The 26,609-nt window shown below is 51.7% G+C and overlaps 1 protein-coding gene across 1 annotated transcript in view; it reads left to right on the plus strand.

Moving 5' to 3' along the window:
- Window positions 1–17,288: 17,288 nt before the first annotated feature.
- Window positions 17,289–26,609, plus strand: part of LRRC38 (leucine rich repeat containing 38) — a 35,389-nt gene continuing 26,068 nt past the window's right edge. The window contains exon 1 of the mRNA XM_004272569.4: window positions 17,289–17,931. Within this exon, the coding sequence (XP_004272617.2) occupies window positions 17,289–17,931 (643 nt within the window). The remainder of the gene's footprint in view (window positions 17,932–26,609) is intronic.

Below are 26,609 nucleotides of genomic sequence, written 5' to 3' on the forward strand. Positions count from 1 at the left end.
CAAAAATGGCTTCTCCTCTGTCCACAAAGCTGTGTCTGGTTCTCTTTCTCCAGGGACCACGCCCTCCACACTATCTGTTTACAGAACCCCAGGAAGGGATGTTAGGCATCATCTAGCCTAAGAGTGTCATTTCAGAGATGAGACGGAGGACAAGAGAGCTTCATGACTTGCTTAAGATAACAGTGCGGAAGAGGCTGCACTGACCCCAGAACACAGATCTGATGGCTCAAAGTTCAGAACTCTGTCTCCTGTCCAGAGCTAGGTGGAGAATGATAACCGGTGCCCCCCCCGGAACCAGCTCCTGCCTGCTCCCAAGAGCCAATCACCAAATGATCAGGAATTTTGCAAGCTGGTGGTAAACACAGCCATTATTAAAAATTAAATGCCATAAACTTACAATTAAATAAATTACATCAAAAATGAAGGCAATTGCAACTGTTCACAGCAGCACTATTCACAATAGCCAAAAGGCAGAAACAACCCATCCACAGATGCCCATCCCCAGATGAATGGGTATGTGAAATGTGGTCTATCCACACATGGAATGGAATATTATTCAGCCATGAAAAGGAATGAAGTAGTGACATACGATACCATATGGAAGAACTTTGAAAACATTATCCTGAGGGAAAGAAGCCAGACACAGAAGGCCACATATTGTATGATTCCCTTTATATGAAGTATCCAGGGCAAGAAAATCCAGAGAGACAGAAAGCAGATTAGCGGTTGCTGCAGTCTGGGGGTGGAGGTGGGGGAGTGGTGATGGGAAGTCCTGCCTGATGGGTGTGGGTTTTCAGTTGGGGTCCTGAAAACTTCTGGAACTAAATAGTGGTGATGGTGGCATAACACTGTGAATGTACTTCATGCTACTGAATTGAACACATTAAAATGATTTTTTTTAAAGGCAATAAATACTCAACACATCATTTTCTAATTATTTAACTACATTTTACTATTATCTATGCTTGGGAGGTTATTTCTCTCTCAGATGTCTGCATGGCAGAAAGTTTATTAAACAGTGTTCTACTTACTGTACATTTCTCCGCAGCTCCATGCTCAGTAATGTCATGCTGGTTGCTAGATGTTACCATGATTGGAGTATTTGCACCACAGAAATTGGAAAACACTTACAAATCAGGGCTTACTTGCCTGGGCTTTTGAAAAATGCATAGACTTAAGAAATTGATGGGAAAACACTAATAACGCAGATTCAACTGAAAAGGGTTTTGTGTCTATGGTTATGATATGGAGACCAGCCAGAAAAATTAAGGAAATATTCCAGTTTAGGAAAACAGTTACCTGATTCAGCAAAGAAGTTGCTCACATGATCGATGAAGTCTCAACATATACCTTCATGGTTTAACTTTTATTTTGGTTATTAATGCAAATGAAGAGATCAATGAATATCCATGCTAGAACTATAGCCAACAACCAACTACAGGAGTGACTGCTTTGCTGAGTCAGATAGTGATCAGGAAGTTATTTGTAGTCTGATTTTGCCAAATTATGGTTGAATTGCGACCAGAGGTTTGCTACAGCTCAAGAGTTCTATAAAAATCAGTGAAAACATGGGCTTCCCTGGTGGCACAGTGGTTGGGAGTCCGCCTGCCGATGCAGGGGATGCGGGTTCGTGCCCCGGTCCGGGAGGATCCCACATGCTGCGGAGCGGCTGGGCCCATGAGCCATGGCTGCTGAGCTTGCGCGTCCGGAGCCTGTGCTCCGCAACGGGAGAGGCCGCAGCAGTGGGAGGCCCGTGTACCGCAAAAAAAATTCTGTGAGAATTAGTTGGGTGTATGGAATTTACAAGAAAATGTATTGCATAATTTATTATTGGTTGTAAATTGTGTGCTCTACATCCTTTATGTCAGCAAAATTTTAACTTGTTTATGCATAAGTATATTTGGAATATATTTTTTCTGGAGAGGCAGATGGTTAAACACTTACCAACACATCACTGGCTACAGCACCTTTCTAACACGATAAGGCTCAATTTAAATGGGTTAAGCGCTTCAAAGAGTCCTTCAAATGTGATAATCCCATTAGAGCTATCATTAGTTATCATCAAGACCCAGAAACAGAATGTTGGCAGCGCTGAGAATAAGGGGGACTGGTATTTCTTGGAAAAAGTAGGATAAATTGAGTAAGAGACTTCTTGTTCAGAATTCGTTCCATTTATTTCCACCTGCCAGTTGAAATATCATTTTCTCCACTCAGAGAACCAATCTGCAGTATATTCTTTCAACCTTGCCTCCCAGAATTCAACTGGGAAACCAAGTTGTTTGATGTTTAAATGAATAAGCAAAATGACATTTGTTTAGAGTATGTTGCAAAAAATTTAGAACAAAATATTTTGGTATCCCCCAAACCTATGGGTTCCTTGTATGCTTGTCAAGAGAAATACACAGTCTTCTAGGTACGTAAGCTGGTAGGATTCCCACCAAAGGACCAGTACAAAGTGCTCCAAAGGACTCAGAACGCATCTGGTTTATCATGCCATCCAAGGAAGGGAACATTTTCGGTGAAAAACAGGTTTGTCCGACTTTTCTGCTCTTTCATACTTGAATGAACGATGGATGGATCACAGTTTCCAGGGGCTCAGGAAAGAGAGGACTCAATATTTGTGAAGCTTTTTAGAATCAATCAGGAGCTTCACAAATGTTACCCCGTCTAATCCTTGTGGCAAACTTGAAAGGGGGGTATTATTGAGATACTGCATGTGAGGTGAGAAAACTGGGGCTCAGAGAGAGGAAACTAATGGTCTAGCCTCAAACAACTTTAGGAAAAATCAGATTTGAGCTCAGCCAGGAGACAAGCAAGGCCCATCGGATAAAAAGGAGAGAGAAATAGCACTATGGATTTTCTATTGATTACTGATGCCTAGAGATGAAGAGGGTTGCTCTGGGCAGGAGTGGTTAAAACTAACTCCTGTATAGCTTAGAAAAGAAAGTAAGAAAACGTAGTCTGCACTGATTGGGCTGCTGGGAACAGATGGAAGGCTGAGCAGGGAGGTGGTGAGGTTCAGAGGGTCTTGATAAATACCATCCCTTGTCCCTACCTGAGTTCTATATCAACTGAGAAACGAGAGAGCTGTCAGTGGACAGAGGTCTGGAACATTCTCTTTATTACTAACTTTGGAGAAGGTGGCTTAAATCTGAGAGCAAGTGGACATCCCACAGTGGAAACAGGCAGACGAAGGTGCCACGTATACGCAGAGCTGGGCCAGTTTCGTGCTGCCTCTGTAAAGCCCCAGCTTGGAGGCGCACAGATCCCAGGGGAGAGCAAGGGGAGGGGCTGGGTTAGCCAGACTCAGTTTCTCCAAGCTGCTCTTCTTCCTCTGTGAGGGATGGGTGAACCCACTGAGGACAGCTCCCTCCAGGTCGCAGGAGACATTGCCCACCATCAGCCACCGAGGGCTGTGGCCACTATGGCCTTGGCTGGTCTGCGTGTTGCATGGCCCCTTTCTTAGCCAGCCATGAATCTGTGGCTCACCTGTCACGTGACAATGTGCATTCCAGCAGCTGGAACTGGAAAGGAGAAAGTCCCTTCCCACCTGCACAGCCCAGGAGCCGAGGAATGATTGTGTATTCACCTTCTCAGCACTTCCTCTCCATCTGCTTGGGAGGGTTCTGTCCTTTCTGTCTTTTCTGGGCTTTTGAGATATCAAATTGGGACCATGAGTAGAGAAAAGCAAGAGACAGGACGGGAAAGGACAGGAAAAGCGAGCGGGCCGAGGCTTCAGAGTGCGTGGAGAGTGAGGGATTTGGAGGGTGGAGCGTTCTGCAACAGCTGTGCGGATTTTTGCTTATATGTGGAATCTAAAAAAAAAAATGGTACAAGTGAACCTATTTACAAAACAGAAATAGAGTCACAGATGTAGAAAAGAAACTTATGGTTACCAAGGGGGAAAGGGGGGGAGGGGATAAATTGGGAGATTGGGATTGACCTATATACACTACTATATATAAAATAGTTAACTAATAAGAACCTACTGTATAGCACAGGGAAGTCTACTCAATACTATGTATTGACCTACATGGGAAAAGAATATAAAAAAGAGTGGATATATGTATATGTATAACTGATTCAACTTGCTGTACAGCAGAAACTAATACAACATTGTAAATCAACTATACTCCAATAAAAATTATTTTAAAAAAAAAAGAGAGAGAGAGTTGGGGAGAAGAGAACCAGGGAGAGTTTTCTAAAGAGTTGTCCTGGCTTGTTACTTAGATCCCCTTAGTGTCACTGGAGAAGCAGCAGCAAGGACTGAACCTGTACTGTAATTACTTTCAGGGACAGGATGGTGCTTCTTTGAATTTGACACCATAGAGACTCTTTACACGTATTCCTGGCTTATAACTAGGGTGCTCTAGATAGTAAAACGACAGGCCTCTACGTGCCAGGAGCTGATGGTTAGGATGAGTCTTGGAATCTCTCCTTACAAAGCTCATGGTTTCATGCGAGAGACAGACAGGTGAGCAAATAATAATTGTAACTCAGTGAGGCTAGAGTTGCATCTGAGGATTTACCAAGGACCAGGAGGACACAGGTGAGGGAAGGAGCCGTTCTATCCTGGGGAGCAGTGCAGGTCGAAGGGGGCCCTAGGAAGGAGGTGATACAGAGCAGGGAAGAGCATTCCGCATGGAGACAATAGCGGGATAGAGGCACAGAGGGCCAGTGACCAGTGTGTTTAGAAGCAGGAGGGAGGGTGGCTGGAGATTAGGGTGGAAAGACCCCCCAGGATGAGGTCACATCTGAACACTGAAAGCCTCGACATGTGCTCAGACTTTCTCTAAAGACAAATGTAAGCCATCAAAATTTTTATTTTGATTTCAATACCCTTTTCCTCATTATAAAATGCCAGTTAGAGATAAATGGTTTTATTTTATTCTTTTTTCTCTGTGTGCATGTCTGTAAAACAAAATTGGGACATAACGTTTTGTAAACTGCTATGTTCACTTAATATTTTCCATGTCACTGAACAGTCTTCTAAAATAAGATTTCTAAGAGCTGCATAGCATTTCGTTAGGTGGACATTTATGTAATGAATCTTCTATTGTTGGATATTTGCCATGGTCTGAATGGTTCCCCATCAAATCATATGTTGAAATCCTAATCTCCAAGGAGATGGCCTTAGGGAGTGGGACCACTGGGAGGTGATTGGGTCATGAGGGTGGAGCCCTCGTGAATAGGATTAGTGCCCTTATAAATTGTCCCACAGAGCTCCCAGCCGCTTCCACCATGTGAGGACATAGCGAGAAGAATGCCATTTATGAACCGGGAAGCTGGTCCTCCCCAGCTATGGAACTTGACCCTGTGGGCACCCTCATCTCAGACATTTCCTCCAGAAATGTGAGAAATAACTTTTGTTGTTTATAACACCGCCCTCCCACTGCCCACTGCCCCGGTCTCTTGTATTTTGTTATAGCATCCCAAATGGACTAAGACAATATTTCAGGTTGTTTCTAAAAAAATTATGTCATTATAAATAACAATGTAATGAACGTCTTTGTGCATATCTCTTGTCACCAGAATGCTATAGGCAAAAGTCAGCTCTCTTTTGAAAGATCACAGCGATAGGAATGTCAAGTGTGATTTAGGTTGTGGCAAAGCCTGGAGACAAGAAACCAGTTAGAAGAAGAAATGTTTTCCAACCACCGAGAATGTGAGGGCAACATTCCCAGACCAGGACTGTGGTCAGCTGGGAAGCAAAAGGATACAAGGAAAATATGAAGCAAATCTCCAGGACTTGGTGTTAATGGACATGGGATTGAGGGAGAAGCAGCAGCAGTCAGGGATATAATAGTGAAAATGGTGGAGACAATAATAATAATAATAGAACTCATACTTATCAAGGGTTGCTCTAAGCTTATGTTATTTCTTTCCATCCTCACACAACCCTCTGAGGGAGGTACTACGATTCCCATTTTACAAATGAGGAGAACGAGGCACAGACTGTTTAAATAATGAGCCAAGATCACACAGTTAGTTATCGACAGCCTGGGACTCAAATGCAGGCAGGGTGACCGCACAATCTACCAACCTAGCCCTGTGCTCACTGTCCCCACCCGGCCGTCCCAGCCTGGACCACACATGATGGAAGTGGTCCGGCTAGCACGAGAGAGGAGGCATGGGGAAGAGCAGGCCTGCAGGCATTTTACCCCAAAATGGAGCACAAAGTCTCCGTGGCCCTGAACCAGCTTATAAGATACCTGTTCACCCCACCAAGGGCAGAGCCTAGTACCTGGTTTGCAGAGCAGGTATTAGGTAAAGATTTTTCTGACGAGTGCATGGCCAAGTGACCAATGATGGGCTCTGCCCAGAAACCACGTGTTGCTGGAAGAAGACAACTCCTGACTGGGACCAGCTGGGCTGCGGGCTGGGTCTGCAGGGGTCCAAGTGTATCTGCAGAACCACATTCACAGAGCGCCACGGGACCAGAAGACTCAGGATGCAGCGGTGGGCAGCTGCCCCAGGGCTGTGGCTCTCACCGTGACGGCGGCCGGGATGAGATGCTGCAGATGGAAAATGCCATCAGCCAACAGTTGACAGGTAACTTCCAGCATCTCCCTGCATCTTTGTCTTCCTTTCCTGCCCCTACCTCCTGCCGGGGAGCGGGGGTCAGCCATAGGTACAGGTGAAGTAGGCAGTCACTGGAAATGCAGTGACCTCCAGGGACACCCAGGAGCTTCCAGTCCCCAATCCCCCCACCCCCTCATCACTGTTCCATCTTCATCTTCCACTGGCTCAGATTCTGCTCTTTCCAACTCCACTGGGCAGCTAGAGGACTGCTTCCCAAAGTTCCTGCTGTCCTTACCAGTGTCAATATTGGCCATTTCCTTCTATGTGCTTAACCGTTTTCCTTACGTAAACTCACAATTTTAAACCCGATTACCGACTTCTGCTTTGTGGTAAACAGTAAGATCTGTGAAATGCCTAACTTGCTTAACTAAGTTGTGGCGTGTGGGTTTTCTCTCTCTAGTTGTGGCGCGTGGGCTTAGTTGTCCCGCAGCATGTGGGATCTTAGTTCCCCGACCAGGGATCGAACCCGTGTGCCCTGCATTGGAAAGCGATTCTTTACCATTGGACCACCAGGGAAGTCCCCCCGTTTGCCTTTTTATCCCAGTTCCTTGGCACAAAGGAGTTCAATGTAGTATATTTTCTAACTGAACTCATCATTCTCAAGTCTCAATCTCCCCCATTGTCAAAGGGGGATGACAGTACCTGCTCTAAGTACCTTAAAGGCCTTTTAAAAAGAGAGTAAGATGACTGATAAAAAAAAAATACCTCAGTAAAAGGCATGAGGGACTCTATGAAGGTCAAATCCAGTCACCTCTTGCTTAGCCAGAGCCCCTGGTTTCTCAGCTGGACGTGAATTGACCTTGTTTGGTTCAGGGAGTGCTTGGAGCTCTCCTAAGCCTAACCCTCACTGCGAGCACGGGTGTTTGTTAGGGAGAGTGATGAAGAGCTCATGACGGTCTAAAAACATGACCCTCCATCCCCTTCCCCTGCTTTGTTTTTCTTCACTGTGCTCATCACTCTGTGACATTATCCGGTAGAGTCCTTTGCTTGGTGGGTGTGGTTCCGCGACAAAGGCGGACGGTTGCCCACCCAGATGCATCCTCTCCTCCTCCTTGGTCCCTGGCCAGACCCTGATCCCTAGCCCCTCTTGAAGTTGGATGTGGCCAGGGGCTAGGCTTTCACTCCCAGAGAGGAAACGGGAGCGATGGTTACCGTCCCCTCCCCCACCCCCAGCCTGGGCTTTAGCTGGGGTGGCCCCTGCACGTTCCCTTCCACCCTCCTTGACAGCTACACAGACGTGGCAGCAGCCCAGCTCCACTCAAGCAGGAGAGGACAGCATCGTAGGTGCTTGGCAGAGCAAGGACTTGGAAGGAACCTGGGCTCTCCCCAGTGACCAGGTGGAGCAGGGCTGCCCACCAGCCTGGGACACACATCTTAAATTACTACCGCTTGAGAGAGATTTACTTCTTTGTTCTTTAATTTTTTTCTTTTTTTAACTTTTTGGCTTGCAGGATCTTAGTTTCCCGGCCAGGAATTGAACCCAGGCCCCAGCAGTGAAAGCACCGAGTCCCAACCACTGGACTGCCAGGGAATTCCCTCTTTGTTCTTTAATTTAACGAACGTTGGGGTCTCTTTGTTCCGCAATCCAACCTCACCCTAACTAACATATCCTGATGCTTTCTAACAGCTGGGCTTTGTCTTCTTTGTTCACTGCAGTGTTCCCAGTGCCTAGAATAATACCTGGCTCGTAGGAGGTGCTCAAACTAGTATTTGCTACAGAAAGGAACGGAGCCAGACTGCCTGTGTTTGAGTCACTAACAAGACATTTGACCTTAACCCTATGGAATTCAGTCTCCTCACCTGTAAAATGGGGATAGTTATTGGACCTTTTTGATTACTGAGATTAATATATTTAGAGCTCATAGAGCCGTGCTTCAGACACAGTAAGCACTCAGTACGTGTTAGATATTGTTAGCATGATTATTGCATAAATGTTGTGTTTTCCTTTGAGGTCTTCAGTAATTCTGAAAACAACTTCATGTTAAATTAGAAGAAACTTCAGGGATAAAGAAGCCATGGCAGCTTGGATAGTAGATGTGTCCACATCTGCCATTGGCTGGCACAGATGAAGTGGATTTACCCATTAATTGTTCGTTTCATGAACTCCGTGTGATGGCTTTGGGAGATGCATGCAGGTATGTATGCAAATTACATGCAAATCCACATAAAAGTAGCCTGCTTTGTGCCTCTGCATTTACTAGCAAGAACGCTGGTGGCTTTATACTCTGTTCGGGTTATGTCACGTTCCGTTCCTCATGTGCACTCTCAGGAAGACACACATGGCTGGAAGGAGGGAGGCGTGTGCAGGTGGATGTATGCCTGTGGGGCTGTGTGCACGTCTGTGGGATGGAGGGCAGAGGTGGCTAGTGAGGGCAGCTGAAATACTGCTCTGCAATCAGATATATGTGGCTGGTCCAAACTAAACGTTAAAATGCCAGGCTCTGAGGCCCTGTATCCAATCAGTCAGCAGCCATCCTATCACCACCCATTATTATTAAACAGCTCCCTTTAGACCACAAGAGCTGCAAAAGGAGCACAGGAAACTTGTTCCCGGAGCGGGAATGTCAAATATCCTTGGAGTTCCCCAGCCGTGCAAGCTGAGTAATCAGTGAGCCATCTGAGGCTCGGTTTCTGTAAAATGGACACAATGACGCACGGCCTGCGTACCTGACAATTGCTTTGAGGATCAGCTGGGATTATGGGTGTAAAGGGGCTTTGCAGTCCTGTGAATGGTTAATGAGAGGGCTTGGGGTCACCATCATTGTTACTGGGGAAGGGGGAGGATTTGCAAGGAGCAGCTGCCACGGGGCCACAGAACAGCGTTTAGTATTTGTGGGGCTGAATGAACGGTTCTGTAGTATAATTCCAGAGACTCATACCTCTTGAGCTTTCCAAAGCAATTCAGACTTCAAACAGTCTTCGCCCGCTTATCATTCCACACGGCAGAGTCATTCATTCATACAGGCATGTACTCATTTGTTCATCTAGCAAAGACATTGAGCATCTGCCCTGGGCAGAGTCCTGTGCTGGGTTCCAAGATTAAAAGATGGAAAAGACACGATCTTTGCTCACAAGGACATTTTCCTGCTGTCCTTGCTCCTAAGGACCTTTTTTCTTACACCAGAGCTCACGAACCATCCAGCAGGGGAGACAAACATGTCATCGATAAATGCCACACCACATGCAAGGGACAGTGACAAAAGCCTGGGGAGCAAGAGAGGTGAAGGGGGCTGCACTTCAGAAGGTCAAGGCCACCTGGAGAAATGCATGGTGTCTTGAAGGGCAATCAGGCGCCTGCCAGGTGGACCAGCGGAGGGAACGCTGCATATGCCAGGGTACAGAGCATGAAGCCACATGGCCACATGCTCCGAAATCAGATTTGGAAAATATGGTTCATGGTGTCAAGAGGTACCTTTTCCAGTCACACCAGTCCAGGCATCCCTGACTCCTCCAAATGCCTGTGACATTTATAAACTCCTAAGTCTTGTTGGCAGTCATCGTACACAGTGAGTCCTTGAATTGTCTGCCCTCTGCTGCTGCTGTGTGTCCCATCTCTACAGAGAGATTGTGAGTCAGCTGACAATGAGACTTTCTATTCTATCTTTAGCTCCCAAGAACCCAGGTCAATGCCTTTCTTGTGAATATTAAGCAGGCAAAAGATGTTTGTTGCAGGAGGCAGCCGAACGGATGACAGCACCAGGATGCTGCTAGTTTTGAGCACCCACCTGGATGCTGTGCTACATGCTAATTTGTACACTATCTCATTTAATCCTCACAGTAACCCTAAGAGGTGGATACTATGAGTGTCTATTTTACAGATGAAGCAACTGAGGCTGTGAGAGATTACTTGCAGAAGAGATGCCGTCTAGAAGTGATGGAAGTAGGATTTGAATGCAGGCTGACTGGCCCAAGGGCTGATGCTTTTAGCTCTGACTCTAGCCAAATTTACTGCCCCTATTTCAGTGTGCTTAATAAAGCAGCGTGAATTGGAGTTTTCAGGCTGACGGGTAAGTCCTGAGCTCTAACCAAATTGGGATTACCTCTTCCTATGGCTGCCTCCTAAGCCAGGCGCTCCTTGAGCATGGGGCTGTGCTTGCTTCATCCTTGTACCCCCATACCTAGCATAGCACCTATTCTCCTGGGATGGATAATAAGGGGACCAGGAATTTGTTCAGAGCAACTCTGGAAGGCTCCCTGGAGGAGGCCAAGTTTCCTTGAGCCAAACTTGGAACATAGTGAGAGGCAAGCTGGAAAGAGAGTGCGTGTGAAGGCATGAAGGTGGATGTGTTAAAGCGATTTATGGGGTGCTGTGGGCTTTGATGGAGTAGAGAGAAGCTAGAAATATGTTGGTGGGAGCCCCAAACACCCAAGCTACTTCAAGGGTACAGCTGGCACACCTTGTCCTCCACACATGAATCCCTCCCCCTCCATGGGCCCAGAGCCAAGACCACCTTTGGAGGGATGAAGTTCCTTGCTCCCCCTAGGAGGTAGGTAGGCATCTCCAGGTGAGATACCACTGGAAGCTGTTGGGAAACTGGTGGCCTAGTTGAGAAGCATCATTTGTAGGCGGCAATTAATTAATTAAACATTTTTCAAATGCCTATTATATTTTTGGGGTGATTCTAGCAACTGGGACAATGTAATGGTTCTCACAGAAGTTCTATTTTAGTGCCAGGAAGTAAAGCAAGTAAGTAAACTAACAAGCAAGCTAGATAATATCAGGTGGTAACAAATGTTCTGAAGAAAATAAAACAAGGCGGTAGCACAGAAGTGATGGCAGGGAGAGGGAGGTCAGTGGAGGCCAGTCAGAGGAGGTGACATTTGGGCTGAGAAGACCCGAATGACCAAATGGCACCAACCATGCCAAAAACTGGGGGAGGTGGGGGCGGGAAGTATTCCAGCCAGAGGGCACAGCACAGGCAAAGGTCCTGGGGTTGGCACAAACGTGGTGAATTACATGTATGAAAAGACCAGAGCGGCTGGAGGGTGGTGAGCCAAGGGGAGAGGGGTCCAAAATGGGGTGAGAGAAGCATGTGGGGCCAGAGGGTGCAGGGTCTGGTGGGATGATTTTATTCCAAGTGCCGAGGTGTATTAGCTAGCTGTTGCTACGTAACAAATTCGCCAGAAATTTAGCAGCTTAAACAAAACACATTTTCAATCTCACAGTTTCTGTGGGCCAGGGGTCTGACTGGCCTTTGCTGGGTCCTCTGCTTAGGGTCTCTCACAGGTTGCAACCAAAATGTTTGCTGGTCTTATGTGGTTGTTGGCAGGACACAGTTTCTCATGGGCTATAGATTGGAGGCCACCTTCAGTTCCTCACCACGCAGGCCACTCCAACACGGCGGCTTGCTTCATCGAAGAACACAAGCCAAAGAGGCAGCAGAGTGAGTCTGATAGCAAGATGGAAGTCACCGTCTCTTGTAACCTAATCATAGAAATGGCATCTGTCACCTTCGCTAAATATGTTAGAAGCAAGTTATGGGTCCTGCCCTCACTCAGGGAATACCAAGAGGTGGGGATCATTGGGGGTCATCTTAGAAGTCTGCCTACCACTCACAGGAAGCCACTGGGGGTGTCTGAACTGGGAGGTAACATATTTTCAAAGGCTCACTTTGGCTTTCTTGAGTGTTGGGAGCGTGAGTGGGGAGCATGAGTGTTCCCTTGTTGGGAACAAGGCTGGAAGCAGGAAGGCCAGTGGGACTTCTGTAAAGGACGATGCCAGTTTGGACTAAGGAGATCCCAGTGGAGGCAGAGACATAGTACCAAAGGGCCTTGCTAGTGAACAGGAGGTGGGTGTGAGGGAAGAGGAAGCGGGGATGAGTCCCGAACTCGCTGGAGATCATGTGCCTCCTGCCTGTGGGATGGTGGTGCCCTTGACTGTTGGGACGTGTGCTCTGCGTTTTTCTCCTGGGAGAGACGGGGTGGCAGTATCCCCATCCTCCTTACCCAAGGTCACTCATTTGCTGGCTGGCTGGCCAGCACTAGGAGCACCGGCTGTGAGCAGAGAACAGATGTCTCCTTGTGCCAGGCTGAGGGACTGACCCCATGTCCTTGGTCTCATTGGTCTGCCCACGCTCAGGCCAACCAAGCCAGGATGCTGGAAGCTGTGCTCACAAAGTCAGCCAGAGCTGGAGGGGGCTAAAGGGGTGGGGATGTGTGTGTGTGTGTGTGTCTGAGAAATGCTACATTTAGAATAAGGTTCAGGGCAGAGAGAGTTACTAAACCCAATCCTAGAATGTAGGCCATCCCTAGAAAATACATTCCAGATAAACACTTTAATTATTTACCTAAAGAATACCACTTCCATTAAATATTTACCTGCTATATGTGAAAAAACAAAGAAATAAATAATTATGATGTCAAGACTCACTGCCAAGCACTTGATAGATCTCATTTAATCCTCATAACAACCCAGTGAAATAGGCACTAGTATTATCCCATTTCATTGATGGGAAAACTGAGGCTTAGAGAAATTAAGCAACTTGCTCAAGGTGACAGAGCCAAGGAACAAGAGAACCAGGTTTGTCCCAGGTCTGTCCGACTCCAAACCCATGTTCTTAAGCACGACTACCACCCTGCCTCCATTGAGGCTGGTTAAGGATTCGTTTCCTAGTACCAGGAGTGAAACAGGGGCAGGAGCTTTTCTTCTAAAAAGTGGGTCCAGCCTTGCCAGAGGAGAGCAAAACAAAAGCAAGTTTTATGGGAGGAGACAGAGCTGCTGCCTTGAGAGAGGAAGGGTTCAGCTCGCACCAGTACAAGCGGCGGATGGTGCCCCCTGGTGGTGGTGGTGGAGAAGGGCAGTGGGTGGGAACAAATTGGAGCTTGGGGTTTGCCAGTTAGTGAGGGGACAGATACAGAGCAGTGTCGTCCTCGGAGCAGAGAGCTGGTTCCACTGAGTCAGCCTGCCCCCAGGCAAAGGGCCAGAGCACGTCTCCCTTCCTGGGGCCCACGGGGTGCCAGGTCAGCCAGGCACTCATCACAGTTGACACAGGCCAGTAACCCAAATGACATCACCAAACGCCATCCACAGTCTTATCCTTCAAACCTAGCCTCTGCACCTAAATTCAGATTCCTGCACATACCATACTGGCATCATCTTGTTTACAATTTAGGGCCTAGGATTTGGGCTAATTTAGAGGCAACCAAAGGGGAAGCCCTCACGCCCGGTTTGCTTTTGCTTAGGGACCAGCCACCACATGGGGGATTTCCTGCGGACCCCAACCACGTAGCTCCCCAAGGCCCAACCTCAGGGGGAGTCAGACAGGGGCCACTTCCAAGATAAGATAGGAAGTGCTCTGTAGCTCGGGGAGCATAGAAGAGGGGTGAGGGATTCTGCTTGGTGATTTGGGGAAGGTTCTGAAAACATCAGGATACCTCCGGTATTTGTCCCACCCCTGTTTTGAACCTCTTGATCAGGCATCACAAAGTGTGTTGACTCTGGGAATAAATACAGAAATGGAGCCGATAAACTGAGTCTCTGAAGGTGTCTCTCCACATCACCTGCAGTGTTTTTCCTCAATCTGTAAGAGGCCCCCTTCCCAGGGAGGCAGCAGGGCGAGTGGGGCGGCAGGGGAGTCAGGATGCCTGCGTTCTATTTCCAGCAGCTACCACTGACTCACGGTGTGACCTTGCTGAGGTCACAGCTATGTTTTCCTTGCTGGGGGAAAATCAGAGGTGGCAAAGCTTGCATTTTCCCAAGGCATGGGAGTCTTGGAATATGGGGGGCCTGTCTGCTCCCCATGAGCCCCAGCCATGTCTGCTCCTTCTGCTATTCACGAAAAAAGCCTTTCGATTTGGATTCAAGGCACTTTGGGGGACACAAAACAAGAAGCAAGGCGTTCCTGCCATAGCAAGACTTACCGCCACTTTTACATGCAGTGTCTCTCCAAACACTTTTCAGCTCACGTTCCAAACCAATATTTCCCCACGTTGCCTTCACAGTGGCTGTGGAAGGGGAGAGGGAAGGTATTTTCCCTCTAGTTTCAGGATGAGGCAGTCAAGGCCCAGAGTGTCATTTCTCAACATTTTCATTACCGGGGACCCTTTGATTCTTTGACAACCGTGCAACCCCCTGTTTTGCAGGCCCTTGCTAAATGCTCTGAACTTATTAGGTAGAAATTCGTCTGTTTCCATGAATCAAAGTCACCAGTTTCTGCTCAACACAGAAGAACTAGGGCTATCACTGAGTTCATTGCCAAGAACTGCGGCATTTGCTCTGGGTGACCTCCTTACAGGAAAAGGCCCAATTTTCACCAGAGTTTTTGAAATTCTGAAAAGAGTTGATCCTCAGGGGGCCCAAGGATCCCCGACTGGGAAGTATTTCCCTAGAGAGGTCGAGTGGCCTGTGAAAGGTTCTGTGGCTCAGGGTAGGGCCTGGACCAGGTCCAGGGGCCTGACACTCCGGCCAGGGCTCCAGCCTACCAGACCACTTGGCAGGCAGGTAGGTGCTCTCAGACACACAGGCCCAGGGGGGCACGTGTGTAGGATGGCAGCCCAGCCAAACGCAGATGCCCCGAGCAACGATGTCAGGGGCTCAGACGGGTAAGGAATAGGTTCCCCTCAGTACTGGAGTGAGGGACCAGAGCCAAGCCTGAGGCTGGAGGGGTGGAGGGTGTAACCGATTGTTCCAGGGTGTTCCTGGAGAGTTGTAATGGGGGGACCCGTTTGTTCTGCCACCTGCCTTTGCCTTGACACGGCAATAATGCATTATTTATGCAGCCTGGGGTGTTCACCCACTCTGGGACAATTCAGACGTTTCCCCCAGACCTGCCTCATCAAAGGGATGAGACCAGAATGGGGGCTGAGCCCTTGCAGCGGGGGATGACCAAGACAAACTGGGGACCCTGGGAGAGTGGGGACACAGACAGGAGACTCAGGAGGTCTGGTGTGGAGGCCTGGGGTGTAGGCAGGCCCCCAAGTGCCTCAGAGCTTCCCTCAGGGCTCTGTACCCCTCCTCACCCAGGGCTCTGTTGAGCCCGTGGCTGTGTCCCAGAGGCTGAGGCTTTGATCCATCGGAAGGCGTCAAGCTGCGTGTACCTTTGGAGAAAGGCCAGGGCTTAGCTTTGTGGCTTCAGAATTCAAGGCTCCATCAGTCTGCATGGGGCCAGGGGCCAGGGCACGGGCTCTGGGGGCCTGCTGCCCAACAGCTGTTCCTGGGTTATTTTGGTCCAGGGGGAGCTTATCAATTCCAGGACACTTGGACCAAAATAGCCAACAGCAGGACAATCTCTTGGTGGCTCTGTGGGGACTTCTTAGAAAAGTTTCTAAATGGGGTTGGGAAGGGAAAGGAGTTTGACTTGGGGGCTGGTGAAGGCTCTGAGGCTACACATGCCATTCCTTGCTGTCCTTCCAGCCTTGGCACCGCCCTGACCACCTTCCTTGGGGACCAAAGCAGGGGGCTGGTTGAGGATGGAGTAGAAATTAAGAGGGAAAATATCATTTTTATTTCTTTTTTATTATTTATTTTTTTGCGGTACGCGGGCCTCTCACTGTTGTGGCCTCTCCCGTTGCGGAGCACAGGCTCCGGATGCGCACTCCCAACGGCCAAGGCTCACGGGCCCAGCCGCTCCGCGGCACGGGGGATATTCCCGGACCAGGGCACGAACCCGCGTCCCCCGCATCGGCAGGCGGATTCTCAACCACTGCGCCACCAGGGAAGCCCGAAAAGATCATTTTTAAACTCTGTTTCTTGACTCTGTGTTCCTCCCCCAAAGCTGGTGTCATGCATATTACCTTTTCCCATCTTACAGATGGGGCACATGGGGTCCAGAGTGTGGAAGCACTGGAACTGAGGCCACACAGCTGGGAACCCTGGCCTCTGAGGCCTCTGAGGGAGCCTCTCGGCTGGGCCTTGGTTAGATCAGCAGCAGATCCGCGCCCGGGTGGCTGCCAGTTCCCCGACAAACTCAGGGCCAGCGTGGAAACCGCTGACTGGCCCTTGGCTTTCCTTCGGGCCACAGCGGGGGCCCTGGCAGCGCCCACTGGTTGACCCCGCCTGTCTCACTGAGATGGGTTAAGTGCCGGTGGAGGAAAGGTGAAAGGAGGACCAGCCACCCTGGAGCTCCCTGGAGCCCTCTGGAGCCCCGCCCAACCCCGGATCAACAGCCCCTGGCGCGGCCCGCGAGAGCCCACCGGGAATGCCCTGGCGCAGAGCCAGAGGGACACAGGTCGCGCTCCCTTTTGCAAGGGGTGGCGCGCGGGGAGCGCGCTTTGGCACCAGGCGGGCGCGGGGGTGCGGGGCGCACGACCGTGACACGCCCTCTGAAATCCACTGGGGCTGGGGGCGCTTGGTCACTGAACTTGGTCGTCGAGTGTTCCGCCCCAAGTCCGCAAGACAGGTCTTATTGCCCGGTGTCGGAAATAAGCTGCCCGGGCGGGGCCGCGTTTGGGACGGCCACTCCGCCACCCCTGCCGCTCCCGCCTCTCTCCCGGGATTTTCCAGCGGGTTAATTTCCTGTTCGGGTAAATCTTTCGCGAGTCCCTCGGCCCTCCCTCCCCGGAGCTGCCCCCTCCGCCCGAGCCTCCCGGGCTCCCCTGGTCGGTCCGCGCTGCGCTCCATCGCCCCGCGCGCCCGGGCGCAAGCCCTCCCCGCCCCGGCAGCCCTCCGGCTCCCAGCGTCTGGCCGCCGGAACCCCGCGTGCCGCCCCGCGCCAGGGCTCGGCCCCAGAGCCGCGTCCGCGTCGCCGCCGCTCGCGCGGGTCCCGGCTATGCGCCCCCGCGCCGCGCCCCGCGCCCCCGCCGGCGCCGGCGCCGCGCTGGGGCTCTGCAGCCTCCTGCTGCTGCTCCCGCCAGGACCCGCGTGCCCCGCGGGCTGCGCCTGCACCGATCCGCACACCGTGGACTGCCGCGACCGCGGGCTGCCCAGCGTGCCCGACCCCTTCCCCCTGGACGTGCGCAAGCTTCTGGTGGCCGGTAACCGCATCCAGCACATCCCCGAGGGCTTCTTCATCTTCTACGGCGACCTGGTCTACCTGGACTTCAGGAACAACTCTCTGCGCTCTCTGGAGGAGGGCACGTTCAGCGGCTCGGCCAAGCTCGCCTTCCTCGACCTCAGCTACAACAACCTGACCCAGCTGGGCGCCGGCGCCTTCCGCTCGGCCGGGAGGCTGGTCAAGCTGAGCCTGGCCAACAACAACCTGGCAGGCGTGCACGAGGCCGCCTTCGAAACCCTGGAGTCGCTGCAGGTGCTGGAGCTCAACGACAACAACCTGCGCAGCCTCAACGTGGCCGCCCTGGCCGCGCTGCCTGCGCTGCGCACCCTGCGCCTGGACGGGAACCCCTGGCTCTGCGACTGCGACTTCGCCCACCTCTTCTCCTGGATCCAGGAGAACGTGTCCAAGCTGCCCAAAGGTGAGCCTGCCGGCCGGACCGGGAGGCGGGAAGGAGTGAGGCAGAGCGCGCGGGGAGAGCCTAGGGCAGCGGCCTCGCGTTGAGCCTGGAAGGGGAGGCCTGGGCGCCCACGGCCACTGTCCTGGATGAGAGTTGCTCCCGGTGTAACCCTCCCAGGTTCCCAGAACTTTCCCTGGGACTCTGCTAGGGAAGGGGAGTGGGGAGGGACACATCTGGGATTCTCTGGAGATTCTGGGCCCGGTTGCCCTGCTTTCCCCCCTGTTTCTCCAGTAGTGTTTGGGACCTGGATTTCCGAGATCATCCTGTGGAGCTTTGGGTCCTAGTACTGGTGGGTGTGGGTTATTTCTGGGCCCCTCCTAAGTGGAAGACACCCTACTCCGTGGGTAGCATTTCAGCACCCATCTCACTACACTGAACATGGGGAGGGAGCCCACCAGTTCTAAGAGCTCTCCAAGGGCTTCTGTAACCTGAGTAGGTCTTTGTTTCTCAGCTCCCAGTTTGCTCTTCTGTCTAAAAGGAGTGAGGAATATTCCTGGTGAGGAAAAGCAGCAGCTTGCTAAGAGCCAGTCATGCAGTAAAGATTGGCCGTTCAGTAGCTTTTCAGCCCAGACGTGAAATTGCTGAACAGTCTTGTGGGCTGGGGCACCCTTTGCTTGCCTCGTGCACTTTTCTGGCAGTGACACGGACATACGTCCCCACCTGGCAGACAGGAACATAAGGGCACAGCAGGTAAGAGAGCCTGTGAAGGCCAGTGGGAAGGAAGCAAAGGCAGAGCTGAGGAGAGGGGACCCCAGCATACATAAGAATGAGCCCCATGACAGGGAGCGGGTGAAATGCCCTTCTTTTCAGTGGATTCCAGGCTTCCCCTGGTGAGCATGTGAGCAGCGACCTCTCAGAGCCAGTCTCCACCTCCCACCTTGACCCCGAGGGTTTGTCAGAACAGGAACCAGAGCTGAAAGACCCACAGTATACAAGGTGACATAGATGTGGATTTATCATGGGTAAATATATATTTTTTCCATTTATTGAGAATTCAAAAATGCTGCTCATCTCTGTCCGGAATTCCTGTGCTCGCTTATTTATTCTGTACTGTCACTAGCACAAATCCCAGGTGTTAGGGGCCGTCACTTCTCTGCAGACACGGGCCCCTGAGCTGGAACTTTAAGCCCAGGCTGGCTCTCCCACATGAGCAAGTCCTAAAAAGATCTGACCTGCAAGGTACAGAGTCGCCCAACTTTAAACTTTGCCTTCACTCACTCCCCAGACCCTCCCCACCAGAAGACAGGAAGGTCCAGATGCAGACGTCACTGTTGAACGGCGGTTCCCCTTGGTTCTCATGGCATCTGCCTTTGCTTCTTGGTAGAGTTGGCATCATGAACCCCAGCTGTCAGTTGAGGTGCTGTCATTGGCTCCCACCATCATTCACTCGAGGGCTAGGGGTGATGGGTCAGGAGGTGTGGATTTCAGTCTCATTTGTGCCGTGGCTGGCTGTGACCTTGACCAGGACAGGTATCCTGTCTGGGCTTCGGTTTCGTCATCTTTACAGTACTTTGGTTGCCCTCTGAGGCCTCTACTGGAGTCCTGGCTTAAAAACTGGGTGACTCTGGGAAAGTTCTTTGAACCTCCTCTTCCTCCTGTGTGAAATTGGGACACAGTGGTGCTGACCAATCCATCTGACCAGTGATTGTCAAGATAAAGTGGGTAAATTAAAGAGCAAAGAATATAAAATGTTATCCTTCCTACTGTCTGTAATGTAGGAAAGCGAAGAGCCATCGGATGAGAATGTGTGGCTGGGGGTAAGGATGGACGGGTCCAGAGCAAGGAACAGTGTCCAGGCCCTGGGGAAGAGTTGGTCTCATTCAGGCGGGGAGAGGATGGAGACAGCAGCATGGCAGCATGGGGGCTTCCGGCACCTCCTGGGGTGGAGCACTGAGAGCAGCTCTGACCTCACTGCCCATGTTCTGTGGCCAGAGCAGCGTCCCGAGCTCTGTGAACCGGAAGTGGGGCGGTTGCGAAGCACCTAGCCCAGGCCTTGGCGTGGGAGAGCTGAGCTCCCACGTAGACTCAGATTATGACCCTAGACAAGTCCCTGACCTTCTTTGTGCCTCCGTTTCCCTGCCTCTGACTTCACACTGAAGATCAAAATCCCACAGCGTGTTTGCGGCGAGGGTTGCGCGAAGTCGGCTCTGTCGAGGGTGTGGTAATCTTAGCAAGGAGTAGATGATCTAGGTGATCGCTAGGTGTCAGTCACCCCCTTCCCTCCTCCTCCTGCATTTGGGCCTCTCATGTTTTCACCGGTGCAGCAGGCAAGGGGGCCAAGTGCCCAGACTCTGGCACAGAGCTGCTTAGTTCAAATCCTGCCTCTACTTCTCACTCGTTCGGAGGATTGAAAGGGTATTATCTATAAAGCACTTAGAGCAGTGCCTGACACACAGTATGTACTAATAAGCATTAGTGCTGTTACTATTACCCCATTTTTTCTGGAAGGCCCAGAGAGGTGATGTGAGTGACTTGCCCAAGGTCACACAGAGAGTTAGAAGCAGCTGGGAGTGCACCAGGGCCTCCTGGCTCCCCGCCCCCCGCCCCTGGCCACGCTGACTACCCACTTCCCACGAAGGAAAGCCAGGCACCATGGGGCACAAGCTCCAAGGCTTTCTAGGCAGGCACCCAGGGGAGGCAATTCAGAGGAAGGAGCAGAGGGGACCCACCCTCATTGTCTTTCCTTCACCTCCCCTGTCCCTCCTCCCCCAGAGAAGCAAATTGAACAAGTGACCTTGAGCAAGTGACCTTGACTAGCTCTGGCAGCACAAAAAATGTGATCGGGGCTTCCCTGGTGGCGCAGTGGCTGAGAGTCCGCCTGCCGATGCAGGGGACACGGGTTAGTGCCCCGGTCCGGGAAGATCCCACATGCTGCGGAGCGGCTGGGCCCGTGAGCCATGGCCGCTGAGCCTGCGCGTCCGGAGCCTGCGCTCCGCAACGGGAGAGGCCACAACAGTGAGAGACCCGCGTACCGCAAAAAAAAAAAAAAATGTGATCGTCTGCCAGTGAGCCTCCTTGCTGATGGGAGCGCTCAGCCACCCGTCGGGGGCAGCCGGTCCCCTCTGTGCAGGCTCCTCAGGGCTTGATGGGGAAGCGGGGCACGGAGGCATCTGGGTCTGAGGACTCGGGGAGCCGGCCTGCCGGTGCTGGGTCTGAAGGAAGAGAGCAAGGGGACGCCTGCCAGAATGCCCACTGGCCACCTTAGCCACAGCAAACAAGCAAACCAACCCCAAACAAGCAAACAAACGAGCAAAACTCCAGGATGCCCAATTCACTCTGAATTTCAGATCAACGCGGCACAATATTTTAGTATCAGTGTGTCCCGTGCCATGTTGGGATATTCTCACACACAGGATTACTTGCTGTTCTTCTGAAATTCACGTCACTGGCCGTCCTGTGTTTTGCCCGGTGGCCCTACCTTATGGCGGTGGTTTGTGGTTTATAAGTGCCGTCTCTTTTAATACAATACCTGCGCCTGGCAAGTACCTTTACCCACAACTTACCCAACAAGAAGCAAACGAGGTGCAAAGGTCACATCGTTAGTGACTGAGAAGAGCTTGCACTCAGGAGCGTCTGACCCCACTCCTGTCCAGCACTGTCCTACCATCCCCGACTCTCATGGGTGACAGCTGACCTTCCAGCCCCAGATTCTGCACCTGGTCTGGTGGTTCTCCCAGTAGATAGTAGGTCCTGGGCCAAGTGGGACAGTATACCGTCAACGGAACACTGACCATCCTTCTTTCAGTAGAAGGGCTCCAGACCTGGAAGCAAGAGACCTGGGAAATCGCTCAGGTGACCAGCAAGATAGAGAGGGAGAGATGGGCAAGGTGTGGGGAGACAGGGAAGCATGAGCACCTTCTCAGCAGACAGTGATCTTTAAGAAGCCCTCCAGCCCCTCCCATTGCCTTCCCATTACAGCAGTCCAGTGAGGTGGGTAGGGAATGAAAACACACGGGTGATGAGAAACCTGTGTGCTAATCACCTAGGGAGCTTGTTTGACATGCAGATTCCTGGGCCCCCAGACCTACTGGATGTGTGCCTGGGGGGTGAGGCCCGGGGATCTGCATTTTAATTCCCCCCACCCCCAGCCCCTGAAAGGGGCTTGCAGTGCACCCTCACTAAAGCTTGAAAACCGTGCTGGAGGGGGAAGTCATTTTGCTGCAGCTGTGGAAATGCTGTGTGACGTTATACGACTTTCCTGTCTCTCTGTGTCTCAGATTTTTCTTTGGTAAACAAAGGAGTATGGGTAGGAGGATTTTAAGGTTCCTTCCAACTCTAAAGTTCTATGGTTTCAAGGGAAGGGAAGACTGTCTGTGTCTTAATGGTTGGGAAGTTGAGGTCTGGGGAGACCAGGTCCCTCCAGAGACCCCTCTGTTGGAATCCAGGTGGCCGTAGTCTCTGTGCAGTGGGGAGGGGGCAGATCACTCAGGCAGCCCGGGGCTGTGGGCTCACAGGACATCTCACATGTCCCAGCCTTGAGCCTGGAGCCTCAGGCGGGAAAGGCCACTGGGTATGAGGAACCATAGCCGGCAGGCAAGGGGCTGTCTCTGTGCTCAGAGGTGCCTGGAGCCAGCAGGCTTCCCCTGGGACACAGACCACACGGAGCCCTGAGTGTGTATTATGGGAGAAGCCCAAGCAGGATCTGGGGCCTGGGGGTGAGGGGTGCCGAATAGTGAGGCACCTTCTGTCACCTCCCTTTGCAGCCGTGGCTTCGTGTGGCCTGCAGGACACAGCCCACAGCCCCAGGGGAGAGATCTGAGCTGCAACTGGGACCTTGACAAGGGAGGCTGTGGGGAGGCAAGGGCTGGGAGAAGTGGGGACTGGGGGGAAATTAAACACGGCTGCATGTCATGCCTTGAGTCTGTTCACCCTGGCCCCTTGGGTGGGTACAAGCCTCCGAGACAAGGTCCACTGTAGTGCCTGGAGCACCCGGGCATTCTGTGGTGTGGCTCAGCCCCTGCAGAGTGGACCCTGTAGGCAGAGTCCTGTCAAGGAGGGGGTTCATGGCGAGTGGGGTGCTCACCAGTTATATCACTAACCCTGCCTGCTTAGCGGGCCAGACTCGCGGCCTTCTGGGGCAGCCCGCCCCCCATCTCCCAGTAACTCCACCTCCCTTTCCTGATGTCAGATGCCGTGAGGGCCTCATTTGGTCAGATGAGTGGGGACTTGTTGTCATACTGACAGAAGAAACAGTAATTCAGCCAAAGGAGCACGAGCTGATGCTTGCCTGGAGGTCACACAGGTCCTTTTCGCCCAGGTGACTCCAAGGTGACTCGTTTTCTTTGAAAATAAAAGCATTTTATTTTTCTGATTATAAAATAACAGGTCCTTTGTAGACTTGGGAAATGTAGATAAATATCATGAAGAGAATAAAAACCACGCAGAATCCCACTGCTACGAAAGTTTTACTGTGTTTAGTTCTGGTTTTATTCTTATGCACATATATATATTTTAAACAAATTGATATTATACTATATATCTTATTACTGACTCTTTTCCTCTTACTGAGTTGTGAGAGTTACCTGTCATTATAGCTCTTTGAAAATTTAACATTTTACGGTCATGTAAGAGGTCATTTTATGTCTAGTCATTGAACCTGTCTCCTGTTGTTAGAAATGTGCATTGTTTTTTTTTTCTGTTTTGTATATACACGGTGCTGAACTGAACATCCTCATTCATGTAAATTCGTGGACATCTCCGCTTATTTCTCTGGGGTGGATTCTTTGAGGTGGAATCACCAGGTCAGAGTCTGTGGTTATGTTAAATCTCTGGATACCTTTTTGCCTAATTGCACCCCAGACAGCAGGCTCTGTTGGCAAATGGAAAGTACCTGTCTCACCGTGCCTCTCCCAGGTTTATGTATTATTATTATTTTTTTATTTTTTGCGGTACGCGGGCCTCTCACCGCCGTGGCCTCTCCCGTCGCGGAGCACAGGCTCCAGACGCGCAGGCCCAGCGGCCATGGCTCACGGGCCCAGCCCCTCCGCGGCATGTGGGATCTTCCCGGACCGGGGCACGAACCCGCATCCCCTGCATCAGCAGGCGGACTCCCAACCACTGCGCCACCAGGGAAGCCCTGTATTATTATTTTTAAACATGCTTTCGAATTTAATAGACAGAACAATGACATCCCCTTATTGCTATAATTTGCATGATTTGCTCGCCAGCGGAGTGGACCGCTCCCTTGTGTTTTACACTTAAGAGAACCACGTTGCTGGCAGGGGTTGACTGAGGTCTTGCTCGCTCTTGCAAGGGGCCTCCTCCTGCGGTTCACAGGCCTGTACATCTCCTGGTGTCATAGGCTCATGTGTTTTTAACTTATGTCTTAATTAGAGTTGATTCCCCGGCGTCACCTTTCTCACCATCCCCAGGGTCCCAGTCGGGTGTCAGCTTCTACAGACACCACGATCTGGAGTCCGGGGGAGAGTCAACTGCAAACATGACCTGAGACAGCCCTGCCCTGTCTCTCTTCTCCCTGGAGAGCCCCACCCGGTCCCGCTACTCTGTCCCAAACATTGGATCTTTCTGGAAATGTCACCTCCATCCTGCTGTTCTATCAATTAACTCAAAGGGCGACCTCATTGCCGGGCTAGCGGACAGAGGACCCGCCTTCCTTCCCAGCTAGGACAGCCCCGGGGGAGCACAGGCAGTTGGGGATTTGCTCTGGAGAGGTCAGTGTCACTGTTACCTGAAGCTGACAGGCTGCCATCTGACTCAGATACCCAAAGGCGTAGGCCTTTCAGCCAAGTGGCCGTCCAGTGCCCGCTGTCCCAGAACCCCGTGGTCTCCGAGGTAGCTGGGAGTGAGGTGCTTGGCAGGCCTTGTCCTTCGGGCTGGCAGTGTGATGATGGCCCAGAAGGGCCTCCTCGTGGGTGGGTTGTCGTGAGGACCGGAATTGGGTGTGTTCATGGTTATGTGAGCCAAACCGTATCCTGAACTTGGTCACTGTAGGAGAACAGCAGAGTGTGTCAGTCCAGTCCTGGGAGTGTCCTGGGCTCCTGCCCTCGGGTCTTTGCCCAAACAGTGCCAGCCAGGTCCCCGATTCTTCCCTCCTGCCCTTCCCCACCTCTGCTTCTCTGCCCTTCTGGTTTTGACTTGGCCTTCCAGCCTCCAACCCTCTGGGCCTCAAGGCCGGGTTGGGAGTCTGGCCTGTGTGACCTCATTGGATGCTGTGTTATCTCTATGGCCACTACTTGAGCTTGCCAGTTCACAGGTCTGGCCTGTTTTGAGGACACAAACCGCGTCTTTTTCTCCTTGAGTCCCCAGCAGCTGGTGCAGTATATGGCATGTTTGGAAACCTTTTGTTGGCTTCCATTGCACTTAGGACAAGCCAGCTCCCTCCTAGGTCCCACGAGGCTCCTCTGTCCCGTGAACACGCCAGGTGCCAGTGACCAACCAGGACCTCCTAACTTACGGCTCCCTCTCCTGCTAAGACGTTTCCCAACCCAAATGGCTGCGTCTTCCTCATCATCACGTCCCCAGGAGATGTCCCCTCCTCAGAGAGGCCTTCCCTGACCACCCCGCCCAAGCAGTCCTGTCGCCACCCTCTCCTCGTCATATCTGCTTGTTGTGTCTGTGGCGTCTCGCTCACTGAGTCCACATTATCTCGTTCACAAGTCTTGTCCCTCTAGAAACAGGAGCGCCAGATCAGCACGCTCCCTGCTGTGTCCCCAGCGCCTGGGGCCATGCCCAGCATAGAAGGGGCTCCGTGGGGCAGTAGGCATGTGTGAGTGAGTGGACGAATGCACACTCCCGAGGGCTGCGTCACAAGGGCCATTGGGGGGACAGGCCGACATCACTGGCCTTGGCTTTTGTCCCCACCAAATACCCCCTCTCCGACCTCGGTCGGCCAAGGATATCCAGATCACTCTTTAGCAAAGACAGAGCCCAGAGAGGGGTTCTCTAGCTCCTTCAGCAGATTCTGTGTGATCCTGGTCAAGTCCTGAGGCTCAGGCTCTCCACTGCGAAGGCAGGAGGGAGCTAGCTGTGCCCGCCCCATCTGTTGGAGCAGTGCTGGCAAGACGGCGGGGTGGCCATTCATTCTGGGAGTCTGTTAGCCTCTGCTCTGCGAGGTGCAGTGAGAATGGCTGGCGGGGGGAATTCAGGACACGGAGGCCGCCGATCTCAGTTTACCCCGATGGATGGGAAACCAGCTGCCTCTGACATAAGCAGACAGAAGTGTGTCTTGTAAGCTTGTGGGTGTCACCAGGAACCCAAGTCCTGAACAGTCAGGCCTCCGGGAGCTCGTGGCTGAGACCCGAGGGGCTGCAGGGAACACAGCGCCTCCTTTTTTCACCCTCTGTTTCTCACACTTTTTTTACCCCCCTTCATATACTGATGGACTTTCTGTATTTTTCCATCCATGTGGCCAAAAATACGCTGCTCCGTTCACGAGACCAGCTGAGGCTGGGCGAGACTGTGCTGTCTTGGTCCCAATTTCCAGGTCCGGGGAGAAGGCTCTGGCGGGCAGAGCTTAGGGATGGGGGCTGGGCAGGCCATGCACTAGACATCCAGCTAGGCAGCCGTGACCATGGCCGAGCTTCCAGTGAACTGTCTGACGGCAGAGAAATCCCCCGACATTCCTGGGCCCTGGTGTTCCCTCTGTCAAATGCAGGTGATAGCACCTGCCCTTTGACCTC

Source organism: Orcinus orca, chromosome 1 (genome assembly GCF_937001465.1).
Source record: "Orcinus orca chromosome 1, mOrcOrc1.1, whole genome shotgun sequence".
NCBI lineage: Eukaryota > Metazoa > Chordata > Mammalia > Artiodactyla > Delphinidae > Orcinus > Orcinus orca.